This window comes from Scylla paramamosain, chromosome 5 (assembly GCF_035594125.1).
Source record: "Scylla paramamosain isolate STU-SP2022 chromosome 5, ASM3559412v1, whole genome shotgun sequence".
Classification (NCBI taxonomy): Eukaryota; Metazoa; Arthropoda; class Malacostraca; order Decapoda; family Portunidae; genus Scylla; species Scylla paramamosain.
In genome coordinates this window covers 6,321,364-6,346,156 of record NC_087155.1, presented here as the reverse complement: position 1 = coordinate 6,346,156, position 24,793 = coordinate 6,321,364, and the positions used below count along the sequence as shown (strand labels likewise).

The following is a 24,793-nucleotide window of genomic DNA, read 5'->3' as shown; positions in this document are numbered from 1 at the left end:
TAACACCAACGTTTAAAAAATCAGGCCTATATCTTAATGACCAAAATATTTCCTTTCACAAGAACATGGATGACAAGTCACCATATATGTAACATTGAGTTTCATCCTTATGCAACCAATCCTATTGCTTCCACCAATATAAAGTTAGTTTTTGAGATACTTTGACAAAATCAGTCAAAATGAAAGCCATATGTAGTGCGAAGCTGAAGCTACACATAACAGGAATCAAACCTGAGACAATAACTTGCAGGCACAGTACTTTAACCACTCAGCTAAAGGTAACACCAACAACCATTGCCCATGACCTTATGTACAAACATCAGTACAGTTGCTTAACATTTCCTTTCACCTAAAACATTCTTTAATTAATATATCAGTGGATGCTAAAGATACATCAAAACAGGTACTTATCTAATTCCAGTTTGTCATCCTACTGTCTGGTATGCACCAACACTTTGTAACTATAACAAGAACAATGTGTCGGGAACAAGGGTACTATTGATAAGAAACAATGACTTACAAACCATGGCCTGAGAAAATAAACAATACATAAAAATTTTCTTCTTTAGTTTACTTATTTATTACTATATTTTTACACGTCAATACATTAATGTTCTTAGTGCACAACAAAAACACTGATTCAAATCAAGTTTAATATTACATGAGTAAATCTTGTAGTAACATCCTAAGGCATCTGTGACTGTAACACACTTCCAGTTAAAGTGAGAATAAAAAAAAAATATTGACATTTCATTCTTAAAGCTCACAGCCTTCCCTTAGACATGCCCTACCAAAGGGCTATGGCCAGTGCATTAAAATTTATATAGTTACTAAATATTTTCTTTAAAAAGGAGCAAATACTTTTCACAGAATTCATCTTCTAAATACTTGTTGGAGCTCATACTGGTATGCCATTTCTATAACAAAAATAAAGGATCCAAAAGGAACTATATTTATACAGAAAGGCTTTACTTTCTGACAAAGGTCAACTGTAGTTTTGCAAACAATAAAGTCCCTAATTTTCACACTTCATATGTGACTGACAAGCACTTTGAGTGATTTCCGAAGCTCCTAAATCATCTGCTAGATTATAACTTAACAGAGTCTATAAGAGGCTTCTTACACAGGTTTTGTTTTCAATATATGCAAAAATTACTTGAAAAAACATTATTTATTAATTAAATTCTCCTCATTTTTCCCTATTTCCTTACTATCTGCAGTAGTGGTGGTAGTGGTGGTGGAAGCTGTAGTCTGAGAGGTGGAGACCTTTGGTGCAATCCACTTGAGCTTGGCACCCATGGGCACTGCAGGGTGTGTAAAGGGGCAATTTGCCTGCTTGCATGCTGCACCATAGTAACATGCCTGGAAAATTCCCAAAAGCTGAGGTTAAAATCTAAAATCAATAGTTTGTAATTATTTATTTATCTATCTATATATTTTTTAATAAACCTTAATCTTAAAGGCTACTAATGGAAAGTTGTCAAGTTACTTACCTATACCTCTTAAATTTCATCTCATCTTCAAAAATTTTCTTGAGGATGTGAAAATGGCACTTTATTCATTTTAGAAGTATTCAAGAGTATTATAGTCACAACAACACATTCCATACAGACCTTCCCACAAGCAGAATCAGTGTTCTTTGTGGTAGCATACACATTATTTCACATTGTTCCTTCACATACTTCAGCATCTTATCTTTCAGATACTGAGTCAATGGAAATACACAAAATAAAATTTTCCCTCCAGAGCAAACTTACTTTTGGGTGAAGGAAAGGACATGACAAATTGGTGCACTTTGGGAAGAACTTGCACTTCACCTTTGTTGTCCTTGTTGGGGGCACAGCTTTGTGTTTTTGAGCTGCAGCTGGAAGTGGGAAAAATAAAGCTGAAATTAACAATCTGCATATAAACCACATCTCTTCAACTTCAACTCCTCCAAAGAATTTTGTGAAGCAGAATGCCAAAATACAGCAATGCAGTTATTGTCTTTGGCTCTTCCTAGATACACTTCCACTTCACATTCCTGTATTTACAGATCACAGACATGTAAATGTAATACTTGTATACCAAAGTTAGTTTGTTCTTGAACATCTTTTCATTCAATACATACTTTATAAAAGGGATGCCTATAGAGCAATGACTGACCTGGATGAAGAACAACTGTAGATGCATAAATGATACATCCTATAGGGCCTCTATGAGAGCTTTACCCAAATGTGGTTGAATTACGGCTTTATCAGATATGGAAACTTTTCTCTATGCACAACAAAAAAATAAATAAATAAAAAGATAAAATTTTACTAAACACAAACTAAGAAATCTACAGCTGGTAATATGAAAAAAAAAAAAAAAAAGAAAGTAGCACCATCATAGGTTTGGAAGTAATACTAGCATAGCTGAGTGTGATAACAAAAACATTTGTCATGATAACCAATAATTGATAACTGGTGATAAATCACACAATAACTGATAACCGATAAATCAAAAATTCCAATACTAGCAAAAGTGATATTGATGTTTTAAATAAAAAAATTGATAAATCCAAATCTTTATTTTTATCTCTATCTTAGAAAATTTTAAATCTTAGGAAAACTTCAAATTCAATGTTTATCCTGTCTCTTCACTAATGAAAAGTACTTTTTAAGTAAAATAACTACATTTGATTTTGAAAGTTTAAAACTTCAACATGCTCATATTCCAAAAACCAAAATTATTGATTATCACTAGTTTGGAACCAAAAGTATCGGTGATACCAATGAATCGATAACGTGGGAAAAATAATTATCGGATAACTGATAACCTGATATCATTATCACAATAATCTACTGCAATAACGCCCTCCTATTAATACTAAGTCTAACGTCCAGCCAGGTGATGATTTCTAAATCAGCAAGCAAAGCACTTATATATATATACTTAAAATACACTAATGTAAACAACAGTGACATGTTAGAAAAGGACCAGCATCACAATATCTGTCTCCTGGAATTTGAAATATCATTATGTGTCACAATTTAAATAAACATACCTGAGACCATAGCAAAGTTGCGGGAACTGGCATGGGTGTATGGGCAGCCTATGCGGGTACATGCTCCATCATAAAGGCAGTTGGGATGAATGAAGAGACACTTGTCACCAAACTTACAGGCTGGGAAGGATCTGCAATGTTCAATCCCAAATGAATATAAGTAACTATGATGGGGCTAAGTAGGCCTCAAAATGGCAGAGTAAAATAAAAATAGGACACCATCTTAGTTAGAATTAATGCTTGTGACATTTAATTCTTATTTCAAACAGGACTTTTTTTATAAATAAAATTATCTTAGAAGAACTCTTCAAATAATTTTGCAAAACTATAAAGACAAGATGCTCAAAAAATGACTTGAAGATCGAAATCTGAACAGGTATTTTGTCAGGTACAACCAATAACACATGCATGGCTGACTGTATTGGAACAGTGATTCTTACACTTTCTAAAGCAATGGATCTCTCTTATTAAAACTTCATAATGTGTATCCTTAATTGTTTGTTGCTTTTCTTTCTACCCTATCTCTTGAGTTTCAAAGAATTAGTAGGACATAATATATTAAAAATGTTACTGAATAATTTATTAATGACTCCTTAATAATAATTTCAATATTCTTTCCAACATAATATGCATCATACTCAAAGGCTAAGAGGAAGCAAAGCTGTAAAGAATGTAGGAGGTTTTGGCCACAGATGTTTGAGCCATGAATGTTTTGACCAAAAATTTATCTGAAACTCAAAATTAGCCAATACATGCCTTGGAACATTACAAAGACCACTGCATGTCCACATATCATATTCTGAGAAACACTTTACTACTAGAAATATGATGCTTTATGGTAAAGATTTTATGGTAAGAGTTGGGAACCCAGTAATTAGAGGTGTGTTGACCCAATTGACTTTAGCCACCAGTCCCATATTTTTCATGTAAAACTGCATGAAGGCATGAACTGTAAACTGAATGGAGGAAATGAGTCCTTACAAGAGGTCAGTGTAGCAGCTCTAACCACCTCATATCTTCTCTATTCCCTCAAAAAAAAAAAAATAAATAAATAAAAATAATAAACAAAAATAATATATAAATTAAAAATAATGTTGTGTGACAAGAGGTGGTTGAGAGTGGATGTTACAAACAGAAAAATGACATGGCAGAGGAGATGGTGATATAGTGCTCAATGGAGGAAAAACTGGGAAGCATATGGAAAAAAAAAGGGATCTGTCTGTAGAAGCAAAAATAATAATGCTTGAAGTGACAGCTACAACAACTGTTTTGTATGGTTGCAAGGCATAGATCAAAGTAATGCCAACAAAATGACAGTGTAAAAAATTAAGTGATTGAAAAGCATTATTGGTGTGCGATGCAGTAATAGCCAAAAGCAAGAGTTAAGAGAGATATGTGTAAACTGGACTGCTTGTTAGAGAGGACAGACTAAACTGATACCCAGGACCCTAAGTACTTTGAAGTGTCTTGGGTAAGCTTGCATTCATACCCACAGCCTTTAACTTCAGATTTTTCCACTATATAGTTAAGACTATTGTGACTCTTATTCAGTTTATACGTGATGTGCATCTCTCACTCCCTTTGACTATGCAAAATTCTTTATAAGTTGAACTTAAAAAAAATGAAGCACATTTGAGTTAATTTCCTTTTTACAAAGATTTCCAAGCTTAGGGATTTCATCCATCACTTTCTCAGTACCAAAATATGCTCTTCAGTTGGACAGAACAGGAATCAATTTCTCTAATTTTGAGAGAGAATCTTCTGAACTGATTCACATAATTCAAAAAGATTGCCATGGTACGACTCCAATAACATTGCAACCTGAGAAAAATATCATAACACTTCTTGCAGAAGAAATTCACTCGTATGGAGGATGTGACAACTGAATTCAAAACTATTTGCTAATTCTAGTGGTGGAACAGTGAAACTAGATTTTAAACTTTGATCTATACTTGCTCTGTTTCATCTTTTCAAATCCAGTTCTACATGGTGTGTTTTCCGTTTAAGGAAAAGATTACTGTTCATTTTTACTTTTCATTCTTATTATTTTTTAGTTACTTTCAGCATGACCAGTGCAAATGGATGAGCTAAATATACATAAATACAAAGCAAGTGAATTAGGAGGCAATTTGTTCCAAACCCTATACAGGTGGGAGAAATGATGCCCCCACCTTACCTGCACAATATGACATGGAAACAAGCCAGAAATTATCCACTACTGTACATGGAGATCTAAAAATTCACATTTCAGCTATTTTGAGTGTCTTAGAACATGAATCAAATCCAGTCATAAAAGTAACTACAGATATTCAAAGCTTCATTACATGGGATTATATTGTACTTACTTGCAAGTTACAGTTGGGTGGTGATAAATACAGGCCTCTCCTGCCTTACACAAAGGCCAATACTTGCACCGCTCCTTAGTACCGCCTGGAAGAGAATAAGATGATAAAGAAAATAACCATGTATAATCTGAGTGCTCTTCATACATATATTCTCAATTAAATGAATATGCCAACATTCACTTACCAGGTTGCAGTGGCAAGGCTGGGGTGGCAGCTGCCTTGAGACGAGCCTTCACACCAGTCACAAGCCCACCTACAGGCACGCCTGATGTTACACTTAGCTCCTCAGGTACCTCCTCCTCTTCTTCCCATTCTTCAACTTCTTCAATGTATTCCTGGTTAAATTAATTTACTACTTAAAATTCATGTAAAAAAATTATTTGTGAATTTTAACTTCTGGTTGTAAAGGGATTATAGCACTATACATAAGCTACATAAGGCTGGATTCACACGAGCTACCTTTTGTAGTCAGTGGCCACCACAAAAATTTGCCACCACAAAAAATTGTCACCACGAAAAAATGGTGAGTAGGAGCACCAAGCACACAACCCACTCAGTGCTGGCCACAAATGAGGTCACTATCATTATGGACCTTATGGAGGTAGCAACTTCATCTTTGTCAAGATGAAGTAAAAAAGGCGCAGAAAATACTGGGTGCACCTCATACATAGTTAAAGACTATTGTGTAGAACATTCCACACACTATTTTTCTTTAATAATCTTGTCACTGTATTCCATCAGATTTCTATCATAAAGTGCTGGTCTCTTCTCCACCTCAGCAATCAATATTTCACAGTCAAACAACTCTAGCCATTCTTCCCACTCACAGAAAGAAGTACTTGATGCTGTGACAGGCAGGACAAGACAGCACAAAAGTAACAGGAGACAGGATGGTGGTAGCCAATAGTGGCTTGTGTATATACTGCCATTTGAGAACAATTTCTATCGCTGGCCACTGTGGCTGAACACAGTGGTGTGATCAGAAAAATGGCTCCACCCACCACGACTCACAACTTTGTGGCTGCCACAAAAAAGTTGCCAGTGTGAATGGAGCCATACAGATGTGTGTGTTCTATGTTTGACCATTTATTTGTAGTGGTCACTGACCACAAAAAGTGGCTTGTGTGAATCCAGCCTAAGAAAAAAGGTGACACACATAAGATGTGATAGGGGGGACAGTACAGAAGATTATTCCTGCTAACAAGAATGACAACAGACATTCACAGAATCATTCACTAGCTATTCTCACCTCCACTTGATCCTCAGTGTCTGCGGGTGGTGGACGCACACCTAGACGGGACCTGATGCTCAAGGGCTCCTCCTTCTCAGCAAACACCTCATTATCCACACCCTCAAGGGTCACTATGAACTTGGTGTTTTCCCCACTGAAATATAATTTTGTTGCCATATTGATAAAAGTAAAGAAGCTCTGTTGTTGGGTCTTGGTGATGATACACTGCATAACAGACTCTCAAGCTGCGAGAGCAGTGAGGATCAGTCCAAAGGCTAAGATGTGAAGGAATGCTTATAAATGTGATTGTGAATGTCTTAAGTGTTCACTTTCTATGAAATGCTGCCTCAGTATTGTGGCTTACTGTATAAAGATAAAAAGAGATATATTTTTTGTCACATGACTTACATGAATTTTAATGTTTCCTCACATCAAAGCTCACCAAAAATAGAATTCAAAATATCAACAAATAGCATACTACTTTATACTCTATCATATTTTCCTAACTTAGAGGAATTCAAATGAAGCTCGGGACTCATGAAACTTCACACTGATCACAGTGGGCCCCACAGTAACAAAAAGTTCGGATTATGTACAAATCAAATAACAAACTGCTTTGCTTAGAAAATCACCAATTGCATAACGAATAACCAACTTGGTAACGAACTCCCCCTGCTAGTCCTGTTGCAACTGCGAGCCACCCATGCAAGACAATGCTCACCAACCCATGCACACCAGTGCCACTAAACACAAACACCTACAGCAGCTGGCACCACTTGCACTGCATTCCTCAATTTTTCTCATCATCCGTCATCCCTTACCATGCATCACTATCCCCCACACTAGGCATGAACTAGGAAAAGGACAGGACAGAAAAGAACAGATAGTCAATCACAATTGTTATGGAGATAATTGAAAAATACAGTTGTGGTTGTACTATCATGCAGCTGAGCAGCCTGTATGGCAAACCCAAAAGTGCAATTGCAACCATAATGAAGGATAAGAAATTCCAGGAAGGAAAGGCAATACAGGGATCACCAAGTTAGTGGAATTAAGAAACAGTACAGTAGAGGAGGAGGAGTTATTGATGGTGTGGATGAAGGCAAGAGAATGCACAGGTGACTTTCACTGAGGCTTTTATCTGTGAAAAGGTTAGGATGATTTACAGAACATTGCAAAAAAAAGCCTCCAGAACCAGTGAACAAAGTGTATTCCTTGCATACAAGGAGTGGTTTTCCAGATTTCGTCATGGCATGGTGAGGCTGCTGGTGCCGGTGTTACTATGGCCAAGGAGTATTTTGATGTTTTAGATATTATAATGACTAGAGGGTATGTGCCACAACAGGTATTTAATTGAAATGAAACTGGTCTATTGTAGAAAAAGAATTATCTTATTTTCATTAATTTTTTAAGTCGGTTTTTTGTCCCTAGGAGCCAATAATTTTTCCTATAAATTTTGAAGTCTGAACAAATGTTCAACTGGAGTCAATTAAGTTCGTTACTGTGGGGTCCACTGTACATTAATCATATAAAAATGATAAAAAAAAAACTGTTTATTCCAATTATTTATAAAGAGTAACTGTCTTGTGATAGTCAATTTTTAACAATGAGCTGCGAATTTCATTTTCTTTCAATAAATTATGTCTATCTATTTATACAACAGGCCAGCAATCCCACATGGGGTGGCCCAGACAAAGCATTACACACTCATACAAATCATTCACACTCTTAACCCCACTGCCCCCTGGTGAAAAAGAATAGTCTCATGAACCACCTTAAGACATCCCAGGAGCTTAAGTAGAGCATAGCTGGCCACATATATACACATCTGCTATTAACAATTCTATTTTTACTCTAAAATAACAACAGTAACTAAAAATACTATCCACCTTACCTGGTCACAATAGGTGGTGGAAGAGAGTGCTGGATGGGTGGCTGGTCCTCCTCAATGCCTTCATCTACCACCTCTTCCTCCACCTCCTCCACTTCCTCCATACCATAATCATTATCTGATGGAAATAGCATTTTTCTCAATTCTGCTTCTCCTGAATAGAGCATCCCTTTTTTTTATAGTTACAATTTATCTCAGTCAGTATTTTTAACAATTCAAAGAAAGTGGTCATGAAAGAAGTCTGTATATTTTTAACAATTCAAAGAAAGTGGTCATGTCTGTATATTTTTAACAATTCAAAGAAAGTGGTCATGAAAGAAGTCTGCATATTTTTAACAATTCAAAGAAAGTGGTCATGAAAGAAGTCTGTACATGCTACATTTTTCAGTACAGTATCAACTTCCACATTCTTTCCTTTCCTCTTTCACATTTCTGTCTTACATATTTTTCTGTCTCTGCACTTTACATATATTTCCTTTAAATCCACTCCTTCAGTATGATTATAAAATACATCTTTTTACTAGTATCTCTCTTGTCTTTCTTTCCCTAACTTGTAACCATCTTTGTATTTATGAGCGCATGTTTTTACTTAGTAGCCTTATGAATGTGTAATCCCATGAAGTGTATGGCAACAATGTTTATGAGATGCTCATACAGAGCATAACACTTCAAAAACCTGTATATCTTTTACCTTCTTTGTTAACTTTTGACCTAAAATTATTGGTGAAATTCCAGTAGTAAAATAAAAAAATACCTGAAACTTGTGCTTTGTCCTCTTCATGAGTATCCATTGCCTCTTCTTTAGTATTTTTCTTGGAAGCTTCTATTTGTGCTTCAGGAACATGTGGCCTCATAGCAACTGAAACTGCAACTTTAACCTCCTCTTCTTCCTCCTCCTCCTCCTCCTCCTCCTCCTCCTCTTCCTCTTCCATTGCCTCCTCTTCATCTTCCTCCTTTTTCTTCTCTTGCTTAGCCTGCTTCTCACTCTCTTTATGCGTGGCATTGGGAACTGTGATTGCTATTTTGCGAATTGTGACTGCCTCTTGTGTCTCCACATGTGAGTCAGAGCTGCCTTTCTGTCTTGCAGCCTCCTCTCTCTGCCTGTAGCTGCGACTGAAAAGTTCACCCTGAAAAGAATAGATAATATTACCACTTCACATGGTGGACATTATGAAAAGCCATAATAACTGGTTTCTAATTCTAAGACATAGTACTCCTTCAATTCCAGCAAGTATATTAGTGAATACAAAATATATATAGTGCTGTAGATCAGTATGCAACTTTTTAAATGATCTTACTGATGAGACAACATTGACAGAAAACATTGAAATAAACAAACCTTGCTGACCTTATGCTTTTTCCTTGGTTTCTGTTTTTCCACCTTTTCTCTTTCTCTTGAGTGATGTGATGGCCTGTTGACAGACTTGTGTGCATCAGCCATGGCCCGCAGAATGAGAGCTGTGTTGGCCTGGATGGCTCGAGGCCGCCTGGGACGTGGGGTCACCTGACAATACAAGGAGAAAGCATCATTAGAAGCTACATTAAACTACAAAAGGCACTCTTCTATTAAACATTATCAAAAACTTTCTGCCTTATAAGAATAAATTAAAAAAAGCATTTGTGTATATTATATTTACTTGGTATAATTTTTTTCCTTCAGATGTTTTTTTCAAACAACCACAAGCAATACCATGTCACAACCACACAAGCAATACCATGTCTCAACCAAACTTACTGGCCAGCCAACAATTCCTGGCTTGCATATTTTCATAACTGCTGAATATTAAAGAATGAGAAAGTTTCATATGATTGCAAGTATCTACAAATGTAAATGATACATTTGGTGAGGATTAAGAGTGTGAAGTGTAAGAATCAACAAGTACTTTAAAACAGAATAAACATGCATTCCAGCTACTAAGCTCATCAAAATACAGTGTGACTAGTGAATTGGTTCTTGTATAATAGGGTGATTTTTTTTTCTTAATTTTTATTGTTATTGTTAATATCAGGTATAAGTATTAATATTACATTTTTTTTTTTTATATGTATCAACTTAAGTGTTTTGTTGTTATCGTCACAATTTTGTTTAAGGAATTTATTGTTTGGTGGTTCCATCATTTATATAGTTGTGTGCCCATAGCAGTCTAGGCAGAAGGCCCAGCTGGAGCAGTTCCACTAGTCCACACTATGTGCTTATCCTCCCCATTTTGGGGTAAGTTGACACATAATATGTATCTTTCTTGGCAGTGTATGTGTAGTAGGTGTGGCTAGGCTAACTCTGAAATATTATTGTTGATTATTATGAAATTATGGGCATGAATCCCAATGGTTCAGTTGCATGTGACACCACCCACATAACATATGTTATGTCATCTTGTTTCATATGTACACAATAGGTGAAATTTTGAATTTATAAGTAGACATGTTAAACACAGTATGAGAAATGAAGGAAAGAAACTGTGGTTACAATGTAAACATTTCACAGGTGTCAGTCTGGGGCTGGGGAATAAAAGAACAGACTACTGGGTTTCCATGTCATCTATGGCTTAAGGCTGGACGTTTCAGGGCCCACAATAGCATATGGTTCAGGTAACATACAAATTCAATAAATAGTAAATATAAATAAATCAATATTTGAATAGTGAATGAAATTCCCAATAATAATTCCCCATTTCAGGCCCCACAAGCATCTCCCTCCAGGCCCCATGAATATTTACTCCACCTACACAATTCGAAGCTCACCCACACACACACACACACACACACACACACACACACACACACACACACACACCGTGTAGTGTAGTGGTTAGCATGCCCGACTCACAACCAAGAAGGTCCGGGTTTGAATCCTGGGCACAGCGAGGCAAATGGGCAAGCCTCTTAATGTGTAGCCCCTGTTCACCTAGTAGCAAGTAGGTACAGGATGTAACCTGAGGAGTTGTGACCTCGCTGTCCTGGTGTGTGTTGTGTAAGTGGTCTCAGTCCTACCCCAAGATCAGTCACTATGAGCTCTGAGCTCTTTCCGTATGGTAACAGCTGGCTGGGTAACAAGCAGACGACCATAGGTGAATCACACACACACACACACACACACACACACACACACACACACACACACACACACACACACACACACACTACTAACCATCAACTATCACAATATACAGCTGGTGTGCTATTAGTAAACTGTTCTACATCCTTCATGTTTCAGTGTTTTTGTAATGTTTTTTTTATATACCTCACCATCCCCTACCCTGGCCCTAGATCATCAGAAGACTAAGATGAAAAACAGGCAGTCAGTTGCAATTGGAAAAATAGGAAATGAATAATAAGTACTAAAATGGTGCTACCATCAGCTGGTTGTTTTCCTTTTTTATAGATATTTTACTCCACTTTGAGTTATTTTTATGTTCTTCAGAGCATGATGAATTTTTTTCATATGTTCTTTGTTTTGAATGGTGAAAAAATTGCACTACAAAGAGCTAATTAGTAATCTGCAAGAATTTAATTTTTTAAGGATCTTATTGTATTACAGATGTTACCACATATTTGGTAAATACAAGTATAATGTAGTGTTATTACTGATATGTAAAATAAATAATGAAATTTCAGGGTAAGCAGCAACTTTGTTTCTTGCCGAAGTAACAATACATTTTGGTTTTAATTGTTTTCCCAAAACAAGGATATGTCATACACAATGTGGCATTCTGATAAGCATAAAATATGGTATGTTACTAAATAACTGAAAATCTGTAAAAATCATCATACTGATTTATTGTGCTTTAATTTCCTTAGTTTCATAAAGTAAAAAAATAGATAATAATAAAAAAAATATTATGCAACAAAAATGTGACAATGATGATTTAATTACTTACCTCAACTTTGCTGGCCACACCACTCAAGCCCGGCTTCTTAGGATCATACTCCTCATCATCAGAGTCAGCCTGACAAGAAGCAGAGGTAATGCTGTTACTGACATCACTAATATGCTGTCATATCAAGTGAGTAAAAGTGAAAAAATTTTGCTGTCATCCTTTGACAGCAGAACTAGAATATATATGGCAGAAGTAGGTTGTTCTTAAACACCGTAAATATTCACAAATTGTAACACGGGCCAAATCAAAGACACAGGAGAAACCAAAAAATATATTGCTAATGAAAAAAAAGGCATCTAATCATATGCAAGCTATTTCCATGGCAATAGCTTGCTCTAGCATAGTACCAGAAATTCATCCATAGGATTGATATTTTTTGAGTGGCAAGATGGTAATCTACCAACCACCATTCAGCATAAAATATCATGTTCTTGTTTCCACATATAATCAGTTTGACCTTGTTTATAAAACCAAAGTCAGTTGTTAGACATGGAGAAGTCTACAGGCACTCAAAGCTTTTGTTGTTTCATCCAGGATTATAAGTAAATTATAAGTTTATGTTTTGCAAAGAGAGAGAGAGAGAGAGAGAGAGAGAGAGAGAGAGAGAGAGAGAGAGAGAGAGAGAGAGAGAGAGAGAGAGAGAGAGAGAGAGAGAGAGAGAGAGAGAGAGAGAGAGAGAGAGAGAGAGAGATACATTTCATTTTTAATGAAAAGAAAAGAGAGTGGTAGAATACATAAAAGGAAGAATAGAGAGGAAATTGAAAGGATTACTTCAGGACTGAGATGCAAATGTGGCCATCCTCTTGGAGGAGTTCTTAAGCCCAGGTATCAAATATAAGCAAGTAGATATACAGTAAAATCCCTCTTATCCGGCATCAACGGGACCACCAACATGTCGGATACTTGAATATTGCCGGATACTTGAATAGAAGTGAAATTATGTCCACAATCACCACCCTACACTCACGCATCTTACCATAACAAAGATCAGCTGATCGCCGTGCCGCACGTCGCCACCCGTGCTGCCACCTCACACTCACCAACACACAGTTGTAGCATTGGGCCTGTAATTGTGACTCCTTCTGATCTTTTCAAGCTGAACCACTCGTATAACACTTGTCCATCATTTCACCATGATGATACTGCAGTGTGTGACGATTTTCCACTGCCTTTGGGTTGTCGGTGGCTTTCATGTAATCCCACAACTTTTTCGTTTGGGATTTAATGTCATAAATAGTTGATGAGCCCACACCATATTCCGCCATTAGTTGCTGTCTGCTTTCACCTCTCTCTAATCGTCGACAAATGTCTACCTTCTGCTTAAGTGTAAGCACAACACGCTTACACTTACGCTATTTTCTACAACTTTAGGCATGATGAAGGCGTCAGGCGATAAACAGTGCACATGCGGGACTGAGTCACTGAGTAAACACAGTGCAGTGGGCCGCGGGTGGCGCAAAGCTGTGCACTCTGGTGGTGAGGGGACAAAGTATGCCTCGCACGAGAATTTTAATCGATTTTATGAGTACACATTGATTTTTTATTGATTTTAAGGCTCGGGGAAAAATGTGCCAGATACTTGAAGCTGTCGGATACTCAAATGACGGATGAGAGGGATTTTACTATACATAAAAGCAAATGCAAAAGATAGTCAAATACTGCTTCTCAGAAACATCAGCACCCACCTGAGAGTGTGGTCGCTTCAAGACTGCTCCTACAGCTGAGACCACTCTGCCCGAGGGGCGGCTGATACTCTCTCTCACATGTTCATCACTATTGGCTGTGGCTTCTTCTCCTGACACTCCTCTGCTTACACCAACATGACTAGATTCTATTTGCCTTGACATGAGAGGTCTCACTCGTGCCTGGATAAATATCCCATGTTAGAAAAGTTTCCATGCAGAATCCTACTACATTTATTTTCATTTCAATTCAGTTAAAAAATATCACTGAAAAGACACATCTGCAGAGTTGGAAACCAACTACTACAATTTTCCATTTTCTACATCTTCCTAAAGTGGCAATACATGTGGGGCATGAAAGAGTGCAAAACTGAACATTTGTCAAGCAGCAGTCACCCCATTGATGGAGCATTCTCAGCTATCCTCTTTGACATGATCACATGCAGGTATGTGGATTCCCACCCTAGTTAATGATGAAGATGAATACTAATGGTAATGTGGAGCTTTGAAGATGGCAGTCCCTTGTTATTTTCACTAACCTCTAATTTCTTGCCAGACGAATTTGAAGAAGGCAGCACACACACAGATCTATGGGCTGATGTGATGGCACTCGACACAACTCTTGCCACTCCTTGGCTGTGTGCACCAGATGACTCAGAGCGCACAGGAGCACTACACTCTTCCCGTAAATTAATTATATGCTTTCCACTGGTGCTGCTGCCCAGGCGATCTAACACAGAAGGCTGAAAAAATAATAAATGACATACAGTCTTTATTTTCATGTGGCATGAGATTACTGACACAAGCTACAGTCTTTATTTTCATGTGGCATGAGATTACTGACATGAAGTTTTCATTTTTACATGATAGGAGATTTAATTTTAGTAATATGATCCTGAAAAACATATGGTGAATCTGCACTTGATCATTTAACTTCATTTCCTTTTGTAGAAAGAACATAGTAATTATGAAATAAGATCTTTTGCAAAGTAAATATGCAGTAGATTGCACAGCAAACAAACAATAAACAGAAAGAAGTGTCTTGCCTCAGAGCAGCCATACCTTGTCCCGAGATGCCCCAGATCTGGGAGCAACTATGCCTCCCAATCTTTCTTTGGCAGAGATTCGAGGGGCAGCAGGTTCAGATTTTGGCTTTGTCTTTTCTTTGTAGTCTGCTTTTTCTCTTAATTCTATTTTCTCCCTGTGGTCAGCCTTTTCCTTTGCCTCTACCTTTGCAGGCACCTTTGCCTCTACTTTGCTGTCCTGCTTCCCATCTACTCTGAGCTGGATTGCCCTGTGAATCTGCTCTTGTTTACTCTTTCTAGGGGTGGGCTCATCCTCCAGCTCCAGACCCAATTCATCTGTGTGCATGTTCATTATAATCAATATCATTACTTTAACATGATGATTTTCCCTTATTCTTAAAATCTAACAATAATACATTACATACTTCTACAATATTTCTCATAGCTTTATTAATTTATTTTCCAAAAAGCTACACAAATAAATTCCTTTTTTTGAAATACTCATATACATTTTACAAGAAATACCCAACAGCTTCCCAAAATGCATTCCATTCCTCTTCCATTTCTATTTTCACACTATCTACTGCCCTACTCCATTCTTTGTGAAGTTCACTAACCCTCCCTATATTTTTCTATTTCCTTTTTTGTCTTTAATCTTAATTTTTATAACTACCAAGTGATGATCAGAAAGTCTTACATGATTTTAAAAAAATTACTATACTCTAATAGCCTCTTCTAATACTCTTAAAAATATTTCTATATCTTGTAAAGCAAATCCAAATCTTTAAATACTATTACCTGCATACAATAAGTACTGTATCTCATATTGCCATAACAACTAATGCTACAGTAAGAGAAAAAAGTAAGACAGGCCAGAACCACACTTACCAACATCTGCTCTGAGCACCAGCAGGTCTTCCTCCAACTCTTCTTCTTCCTCTTCCTTCTTCTGCTCAGCCTGGCTCTCTGCTCGGAAGATATCTGCAGAGGAAATCTTTCCCCTTACCAAAGGCTTAATCTTCTTGAGGGACACATCAAGGCTTGACTGCACTGGGGCCACCTCTGCTGCAGCTGGAGTAGTCTTCTCAAAACTGAGTGGCTCCTCTCTTGGTGGTGGAGGTTTGGGCTTTTCTTTTTCCTTTTCCTTCTCCTTTGGCACCTCCTTAAGCTTAATAGGCTTGACTACCTCACTTACAAGTCTCTTATCCTTTGTGTTCTTTTCTGGTGATGTTGGTGATTCTGACTTTTTCAGTTTCTTCTCTTTCTTCTCACCTGATTTTCTCTCACTTGATTTCCTCTTACGTTCTGTTTTCTCCTTCTCTTTACCTTTTCTTTTTTCCTCTTCTTTCAGTTTCTTTGTCTCTTCTGCTTTTTGTCGTTTCTTCTCTTCTTCACGTTCTTTTCTCTTTTCCTCCTCTTTCTCTTTCTCTTTCCTCTTCTCATCCTCAGATTCTTTCCTCTTGGCTTCTTCTTGCAAAGTAACTGTGGTAAAAGAAGCATTAAAACAAGGCACAACATTTAACAAGAGAAAACTTTAGATAGAAATCCAATAAATTGTTGTCTTTGAGTGTTTATTTTATCTACAATAACAAAAATGCTTCCAAAGATGAGATAAGCAGTGTTTTGTAACTTTTCAACTTTGCAGCATATGAGTGGGATGTGTTGGGTGATTGGAATTGGAAAATGCCTATGTGATGCTAGTTTGTGTGTGTGTACATCCTTCTTATTTACCTAGCTTATCTATGTAGTATATATGTCTGAGGCATACTTGATTAGTCTTTCCATTACATCTATATAGACCCAGTTTTTCCTTTAATTAATATACACTCATAGTCTCTATCACTTCTTCTTTTAATCTATTCCTGAAGACTACATCTCTTATGGAAAGGGTGTATTTTTCATGCCATTCAAAAAATCTCCCATTCCTTTATGTTTCCTTGTGTCCTCTCAAATATCTACCTCTTTTTTTTTTGTTTCCATAATAATAGATCTTCTCAATCTATTTTTTCCTTTTTTTATTCATGAAGTTATATACTGCATTGAAATTCAAGCTTCCCCTCTTTCTTCATCTTTAAGTGCTTGTATTTTTTTTCTGCTGATTTTTCATCATGTTTTTTGGTTTTCTAACTCTGGCACAATCTTAGTTGTCACTGTGTGTGTGTGTGTGTGTGTGTGTGTGTGTGTGTGTGTGTGTGTGTGTTTACCTAGTTGTGACATACAGGAGAGGAGCTAAGCTCGTACTGTCCCATCTCCATAACTGTTTTTATCCAACTTTTCCTTAAAGTCATGAATATTTGTAGCACACACCACTTCCCCTTCCAGTCCATTCCATACCTCTATGCTTCTATGAGGAAAGCTAAACTTCCTTATGTCCCTTCTGCAGGTGGTTACTTTTAGTTTTCTTCCATGTCCTCTTGTTTCTCTTTTATTCATTATAAAGAGATGTTCCCTATCTAGTTTTTCCATCCCACTCAGCAATCTGTACAATGCAATCAAGTCACCTCTCTCTCGTCTCTTTTCCAAGGTTGGGAGTTGCATTCTAGCTAGTTGCTCCTCATATGACAAATCTTGCAATTCTGTTATCATCTTTGTTGCTGCTCTCTGTATTCCTTCCAACTTTCTTATGTGCTTTTTTTCATGTGGTGACCAAATTACTGCTGCGTATTCTAATCTTGGACGTATCATTGTGGTGATTATTTTCCTCATCATTTTCATATCCAGATAAGCAAAGGCAACTCTTATGTTTCTTAGTGAGCTGAGAGTTTCACCTGTTATCTTATTAATATGTTTTTCTGGTGATAAATTCTCTGAGAAAATCACTCCCAGATCTTTTTCTCTTGTTGTCTTATTTATTGTTTCATTTTCCATCTTATAGTTATAGCTACACATTCTGTTATTTTTTCCAAATTCCATCTTTTTTACACTTACCAGAGTTAAATTCCATTTGCCATCTGTTGCTCCACTCCCACACCTTGTCTATATCTCTTTGTAATTCTTCACAATCTTCCGTTCCCTTTCCTCTTCTCATAAGTTTTGCATCATCAGCAAAAAGACTCACACAGCTGGATACATTCTCCACCATATCACTTATATACACCACAAACATTATTGGTGCCAACAATGACCCTTGGGGGACCCCATTTAATACTGGGCTCCACACTGATGTCTGGTCCCTAATTACTGTTCACATCTCTCTGTTTTTAAGGAAATCGTCCATCCATTTCAGCATTTTTCCATTTACACCACCTATCTTTTCCAGCTTCCACAGTAGTCTATTATGTGGCACTTTAACAAAAGGTTTGCTTAAATCTAGATAAATACAGTCTGCCCAACCATCTCTCTCCTGTATGATATCAATCACTCTTGAATAATAGCATAGTAAATTAGTGACACAAGATCTCCCTTTTCTAAAGCCAAGTTGTAAGAATGTCCTTATCTTCCATAAACTTTGTTTTTTTTATTATCCTTTCACATATTTTTGCAACCACACTTATCCGCAAAACCGGTCTATAATTTAGTGGGTCTTGTGTGTCTCCTCCTTTAAATATGGGTATGACGTTTTCCCTTTTCCAATCCTGTGGAACTATTCCTTCATTAATAGAGGTACAAATGATGGTATGTAATTTATCACTAAGCTGGTTACTGCATTCTTTTATTACCCATCCTGACACTCCATCCAGTCCTGTGGCCTTTCTCACTTCTAACGTTTTGATGATTTCATCAACTTCCTCTTTTGTTACTTGAAATTCCTCTATTTTTCCATTTTCAGGTGTGCACAATGGCCTTATAAATTCCTTTTCCTTTGTAAAAACTTCCTTAAAGCTCTTATTCATCACTTCTGCCATCTCTTTCGGGTCTTCATAAACCACTCCATCTACCATTAGCTTTCCTATACTCACTTTGCTTTTCAGTTTACCATTCACATATCTATAGAAGAGTTTTGGCTCATGTTTATACCTGTCTATTATATTTTTTTCAAACTGTCTTTGTTCATCCCTCAGGAACTTCAAGTAATCATTTCTTGCTTGTCTGTAATTATTCCACAGGTTAATTCTTTTACTTTTCCTCCATTTTTTCCATGTATCCTCTTTTGTCCTTCTTTCTGCTTCGCATCTTTTATTAAACCACTCTTTTTTACCAGCTATTACTGTCTGCTTTTTAGGCACAAACTTTTTTTCACCTTCTTTATATATTTTAAGAAATTCATCCCACTTCTCTTGGACCCCTGTAGCCTTATGGAACCTATCCCATCTCTCCTCTTGAAAAAAAAACTTCCTCATGTTATCAGTCTGCCTTACAGTAGTTTAATCTCCCAGCATGGTATTCTTCATTCCTTTATTTCCTCATTTATATTGAATCTTATGGTAGCGTGGTCACTTTTGGCTAACGGACACCCTATGTGAACATTCTCAATTCCTTCTGATTCCTTACTAAATAACAGATCTAGTCTTGATGTTTCTCCATCTTTTCCAAATCTTGTATCTCCTTTTATCCATTGAATTATTATATTAGCCATTGCCAGCTGTAATAATTTATTTCCCCAAGATGATTCTGTTCCCTCCATGTATCACTGTTCCCAACACACCTCCATACAGTTAAAGTCTACCATCATGATCAATTTATCGCCCCTTCGCACTTTCTCTGTCCAGTTCACTGTGTCTTTTATCCTTATTTCATATTCTTCATTTGACCAGGCACTGTTTTTTGGTGATACATACATCACAATGTATTGCTTCTTTTTACCTTGTGTATTTTCCTCTCCAATTTTTATTGCCTCAACTAATTTGTTGCCGTATTCTATTTCAACCACCTTTAAGCTTTTCTTAACTAGAAACATCACTCCTCCTCCTTCCTTATATGTTCTACCTCTTTTCCATAAATTATACTGATTTTTGCCCAATGTTCTTCACCTCTAGCTCATCATATAATTTTATTTCTGTGAGGCCCATTATATCAGGACTTTTCTCATTTAAATAAACATTTAATTCCCTTAATCCCGAGATGAGTCCATTAATGTTTGTGTAAGCTACCTTCAAAATGCCGTTTTTTCTCCTTAGCTTGTTTCCCTGTTCTCCCTCCTGTTCAGGTACCACTTCCTCACTTTCATGTCCAACACCCTCCAATAGAATATCTCCTTCTGCTCTTCCGATCTCTCCTCGTTTTTTTGCCTTTACTTCCTCCCTCATTTTAATTAGCTCTTTTCTTTCCTTTTCATTTAAGTCTCTTCTCAGCCATATGTTTTTTGTTACCTCATCTTTAGCTAATCTCCAAGCCCCTGTCAGAGCCTCCTCAGCTTCCTTCTGCGATTTAAATTTTATTCTTATGGGTCTGTGCCCTTCACCTGTAAATTTCCCAACTCTGTGGTATTCTTCCACTTCATCAACCAGACCTCATCTTGTACCTTTCCCACCACTTTGTTTACTTTCTCTTTCAGCTCTTTCTCTCTTGCAGCTTTGTTGATTTCCTTAATTTCCTTAACACCAAAGACAATTATACATTTCTTTTTGTCAACTGTCTCTCTTACAAGAGACTCATTTGTCTTGATAACATTTACCACCTTTTGTGTTATTTTGGCCTCATTTAATTGTTCTTCTATTATTTTCTCAAGGTTTACAGCCTCTCATTGTATGATCTCTTGCTAACTCATTTGTTTCTCCGACTTATCTACTTTCCTCTCAAACTTTACCTTATCTCCTTCTTGGAGCTTTTTCCATGCATCTTGCCTTTCACTTAATTGCACTACAGTTTTGGCACTTCCTTCCACTTTATTACTGCATTCCTTAATTTCTATCTCCAGAGCGTTGCACCGATTTCTTAGCTCTATGTTTTTGGCTCTCAATCCCTTTAGTTCTTTAATTTGGTTTACCTGGGTGTGTCTGTATGTGTGTGTGTGTGTGTGTGTGTGTGTGTGTGTGTGTGTGTGTGTGTGTGTGTGTGTGTGTGTGTGTGTGTGTGTGTGTGTGTGTGTGTGTGTGTGCGTGTGTGTGTGTGTAACATACATAACTATAGAATTGTAACACTGCATTACAATTGCTTTCCCTTTCAAGGTCAAGTATTGTGCAAGATTCCAGGGGAAAAATCTATCAAGCCTTGATAAAGTTCAGTAATATGAAGGAAAATATTTAGCTATTTTTCCAAACTGAAATATCTCACCTTTACTTCTTCCCATCTCTGTAGTAGAAGTTCCAGTACCTTGTAGAAGGGCAGCAGCATTGAGTTTCTGCAGGACGTGGTGTAGCCAAGAAGTAAAGCGTTCTGTGTTGTGCCCCAAAAACAAACTCAGGTCGTCATCCATCTGGTCTTTTGTTTTCTTATTGGCCACCAGCACCATGATGTAGTCTGGCAGTTCTTCATCTAAAATGTAGGGTACAAAATTAGCCTTAATTATCAACATGTCACAAAGAAGACAATTCTAATGCCATCATAAAAGTAATAAGGGAAATGCCATGACTAACTCAAGTTAAAGGGTAAGATCAATACACATAATTCTTTCCTCTACTCCTGAGGTTTCTTTCTTTTCTAATATGACAAATATGAATGAGAACTAAAATTAGCCCAATGAAAATATAATGCAAAGTATGCAATGAATTAAGTACTAAACAGACATGACCATAAGTACTTACCTACATAAGTTCCCAGTTCAACAAGCTTGGCTTTGATTGCAGACTGGAATTTAAAGAGAAAAAATTAAAGCATTTACCATCCAGTAATATAAAGGAAAACTGTCACCAAACCCAATGTGTAATATGTTCCTTACAACTTTATGTAGTAAAAATCTGAATGAAATCAATAAATAATATACTCAAATTTTATATGTGAAAGGAGAAAAAACCCAAATTGAACCAGTCATGAACTAGTTGGGATGGGACTGACTGATGGGAAGTTGAATATAAGTAGAGATCAATCAACACAATTAAATCCAGAATTAAAGTAGATTTTTAAATTCATCTGATGACAGTTACTGAGGCACCATACTTCAGCACTTCCGGGTATTCTTTTGTTATACAGGTTCCATAGACAAGTACAGTATCACCAAGATGAATGTTGTAAAACAGTAACTAAACTGCATAAAGCCATGTCATGTATGACAAAATTCATTATATATTTAATCAAAATTCTATTGCAGCACCTTTGGCTTAAAACCTCTACCACCTAGTTTTCAAACCAGCAAATGATTAATCTGTCCATTTCTAAATGAAGATAGAAGAAAGTAAGTAGTGATAAGACAACGTAAGCTGGCCACTAATCACTCATGATTAGTGGTCATGATGGGAGTGCATAAATTTATAGTTTTGCTTGACAACTAGAAATTAATGAGAATTTACTGAAATGTAGGGAAATCATAAATATTATTTATCCTAATCCTAAGGTAGATATAGTATAAAGTAAGTCCATCAAATTAGTTTGTATTTGGGTATGTTACTGATTCTTCCTCTTAAGGCGGATTTACATGGGATAATTTGCTGCTGCTTGCAGCCGGGATTGTGCAGCCAGAATTTGCTGAATTGCTGGGCCAACCAGGAAACCACTCTGTCAATCTGATCAACTGCCTTGCCAGCAATTTTCCAGGTTCAAATGAGAACAACTATCAATATAAAATTGAAAATAGAAGGAATATTGTTGGAAAGTGTTTTAGTATTAACCACTGACTGAACCATTATAAACAAAAAATAAATAAAATACTTACTTATTTATTTATTTATTTTTTTTTTTTTACAGACACATAATTGGTTTATTTACATTGTCACTGAGGAAGCCAGCATGCGTGTACCAGAAGGCATCATGAGCACCACAGCCTGTAAGGCTGACCAGGAATGACTCCACAATCATTTCTTCATTTGCATTTTCTTCAAGCACAGCAAAATTGCAACTAAAGCAACCATCTTGATTATTTGTTTTGATGCAGCAGCAAGCAAGCCAGCGGCTGCTCTTAACCATATGAATGCTTTTGGGTGGAACCTGCCAGATGCTCCAGGTGGCTGCAAGCAGCCAGGTGAAAAAACAACCCTGTGCAAACCCACCTTTATAGTAGCAATGAGTAGAAATATTGCCATTATCTTCTCAATGTTATGCTAACAAAGAGGCCATATGAAAAAAAAAATGTGATATGGATGACTGAATCCTGCATCTTAAACCAAATTATCTGAATCTTGGCATTTATCACCTAATTTTTACCTGTTCAGATTATCTCTACTGGATCCAAGGTTTGAACTCGGAACCTCTTAGCTATGACCTAAGTGCTAGCCCCTACACCACTGAGCCACTAAATATATATATAGGTATATACATTTTGTACAGAAAAATTCTTTTGAATGCTCACACTGTAAGTTCATTTGTCATAAATAAGCAAGGCAGCCATTTATAAAGCCATTTCATTTTTTTTTCTAAGCCCAAATTTTTTTTATGGCAGATTCATGACAATCAAGAGAGGATCAAAGAGACATGAGCCCTTAAATGATAAAATCTTGGTATATAATAGGACCACATGCAATTTAAGAGTAACATTTTGTAGTAACTATCAAAAATATATGCATGAAGGAAATAACTGTCAGAAAGCAATATCATGGTTAAAAATTCAGTACATTTATACTTTTCACCCATCTAACATTTTCAGACAAGACTACATTTTTCTGAAACATTTTGATGTGCTCTGAATGAATCTAGTAACTGTTTCCATCACAAATATTTTTTTCTTACATACCCCTCCCCCCCACACACACACATAAACAAGCAGAAATTCATTAAAGAAAACATGAACTAAACCTAACTTAATTAAACCTAATCTAACATACCTTAACAGTAAATTTGATGAAAACTAATATCTCAGGAATTAACAATTTGCGATGGTAATGAACATTTGAACATTTGAACATTTATTTATAGCCATTACATACATTGTATATTTATATTCCATAAATTTTTTATTATGGCTAGCCTTTTTTTAAGCGTAAGCTTTTCAGGCAAAAAATGATAAACACTACTGTGGTATATGTGATCCAAGTACTTCACAGAAAACGATTTTTTTTTCTTTTGCCATGAGATGAGTGAATACCAAAAATTCTTTAAATCTCAGTTTGTGTAGCAGTTAATGTGATAAGCTGTGTTGCATTTAGAAATGAAGTCAGATCAAGTAGTACGTCATGATTTTGAAACCTTTTGGGCAACTACAAAAGTCAGCAGTCAGGGCTTTAAATCAGAATGATGCAGTCCTCTTGTCTAGAATTACCTGCTTCATGACGACTACCTTAAAAACTATTGAAGTTATGGTGTTAATATGTTAACGAAACGAGTGGAGTGCAGCAGGGTTTGACTATTTACTCAAACGACTGTCACTATTACTATTACTGAAAAAGCTCTTCACACAAATGTCTGCAGCAGTCAGTGTATTTCTTACCAGTCAAGCCAATCATAAGTAACTGTCTACCTGGCCATCACACGTCACTAGTGCACCAGTTCACGGGCTCATTATCCAACCACGACTATCTACACCTGACTATACTGAAACATCTCATAGCTCAAGGTTCCATACTGGGCTGTCATTAGTGAGGTACACAGCATACTCACCCGTATTTTCAGGCTGACCTCGGATGCTACACCCTCCATGGTTGCTCTTGCCTTACGTCCTCGTCCCTCACCGTAAACAAGCCGCTACTGACGTCACATATGCCGGCCAACAGCTGGCTCCTCCCCTCTCGCTCGGGGTGACAATACAA

At 36.7% G+C, this 24,793-nt stretch overlaps 1 protein-coding gene across 2 annotated transcripts; it reads right to left on the bottom strand.

Annotated features, from left to right (window-relative positions):
• Window positions 1–552: 552 nt before the first annotated feature.
• LOC135100457 (zinc finger CCCH domain-containing protein 14-like) lies at window positions 553–24,793 on the bottom strand. 2 transcript variants are annotated; one of them, XM_064003373.1, is made up of 17 exons: window positions 24,645–24,793; window positions 21,704–21,746; window positions 21,234–21,434; window positions 15,969–16,562; window positions 15,118–15,416; window positions 14,595–14,798; window positions 14,059–14,238; window positions 12,374–12,442; window positions 9,835–9,999; window positions 9,250–9,622; window positions 8,499–8,613; window positions 6,623–6,758; window positions 5,558–5,708; window positions 5,374–5,458; window positions 3,029–3,159; window positions 1,758–1,864; window positions 553–1,362 (listed from the first exon to the last, which is right to left on the bottom strand). In XM_064003373.1, the coding sequence occupies exons 1-17, from the start codon at window positions 24,681–24,683 to the stop codon at window positions 1,168–1,170; spliced, it is 3,087 nt and encodes a 1,028-aa protein (XP_063859443.1). In that variant the 5' UTR covers window positions 24,684–24,793; the 3' UTR covers window positions 553–1,167. The 2 variants fall into 2 exon arrangements, with proteins under 2 accessions (XP_063859443.1, XP_063859444.1); XM_064003374.1 differs by having other exon boundaries at window positions 9,844–9,999.

What these genes read in the sequence shown, in the direction of transcription:
- LOC135100457 (XM_064003373.1), bottom strand. Translation starts at nt 24,683, where the DNA reads ATGGAGGGTGTAGCATCCGAGGTCAGCCTGAAAATACGG. An exon ending in TGAAGCGACCACACTCTCAG is followed by an intron (nt 12,443 to 14,058) that starts GTGGGTGCTGAT and finishes GCTTCTTGTCAG; the next exon opens with GCTGACTCTGATGATGAGGA. An exon ending in CAACTTTGCTATGGTCTCAG is followed by an intron (nt 1,865 to 3,028) that starts GTATGTTTATTT and finishes TCCCACTTCCAG; the next exon opens with CTGCAGCTCAAAAACACAAA.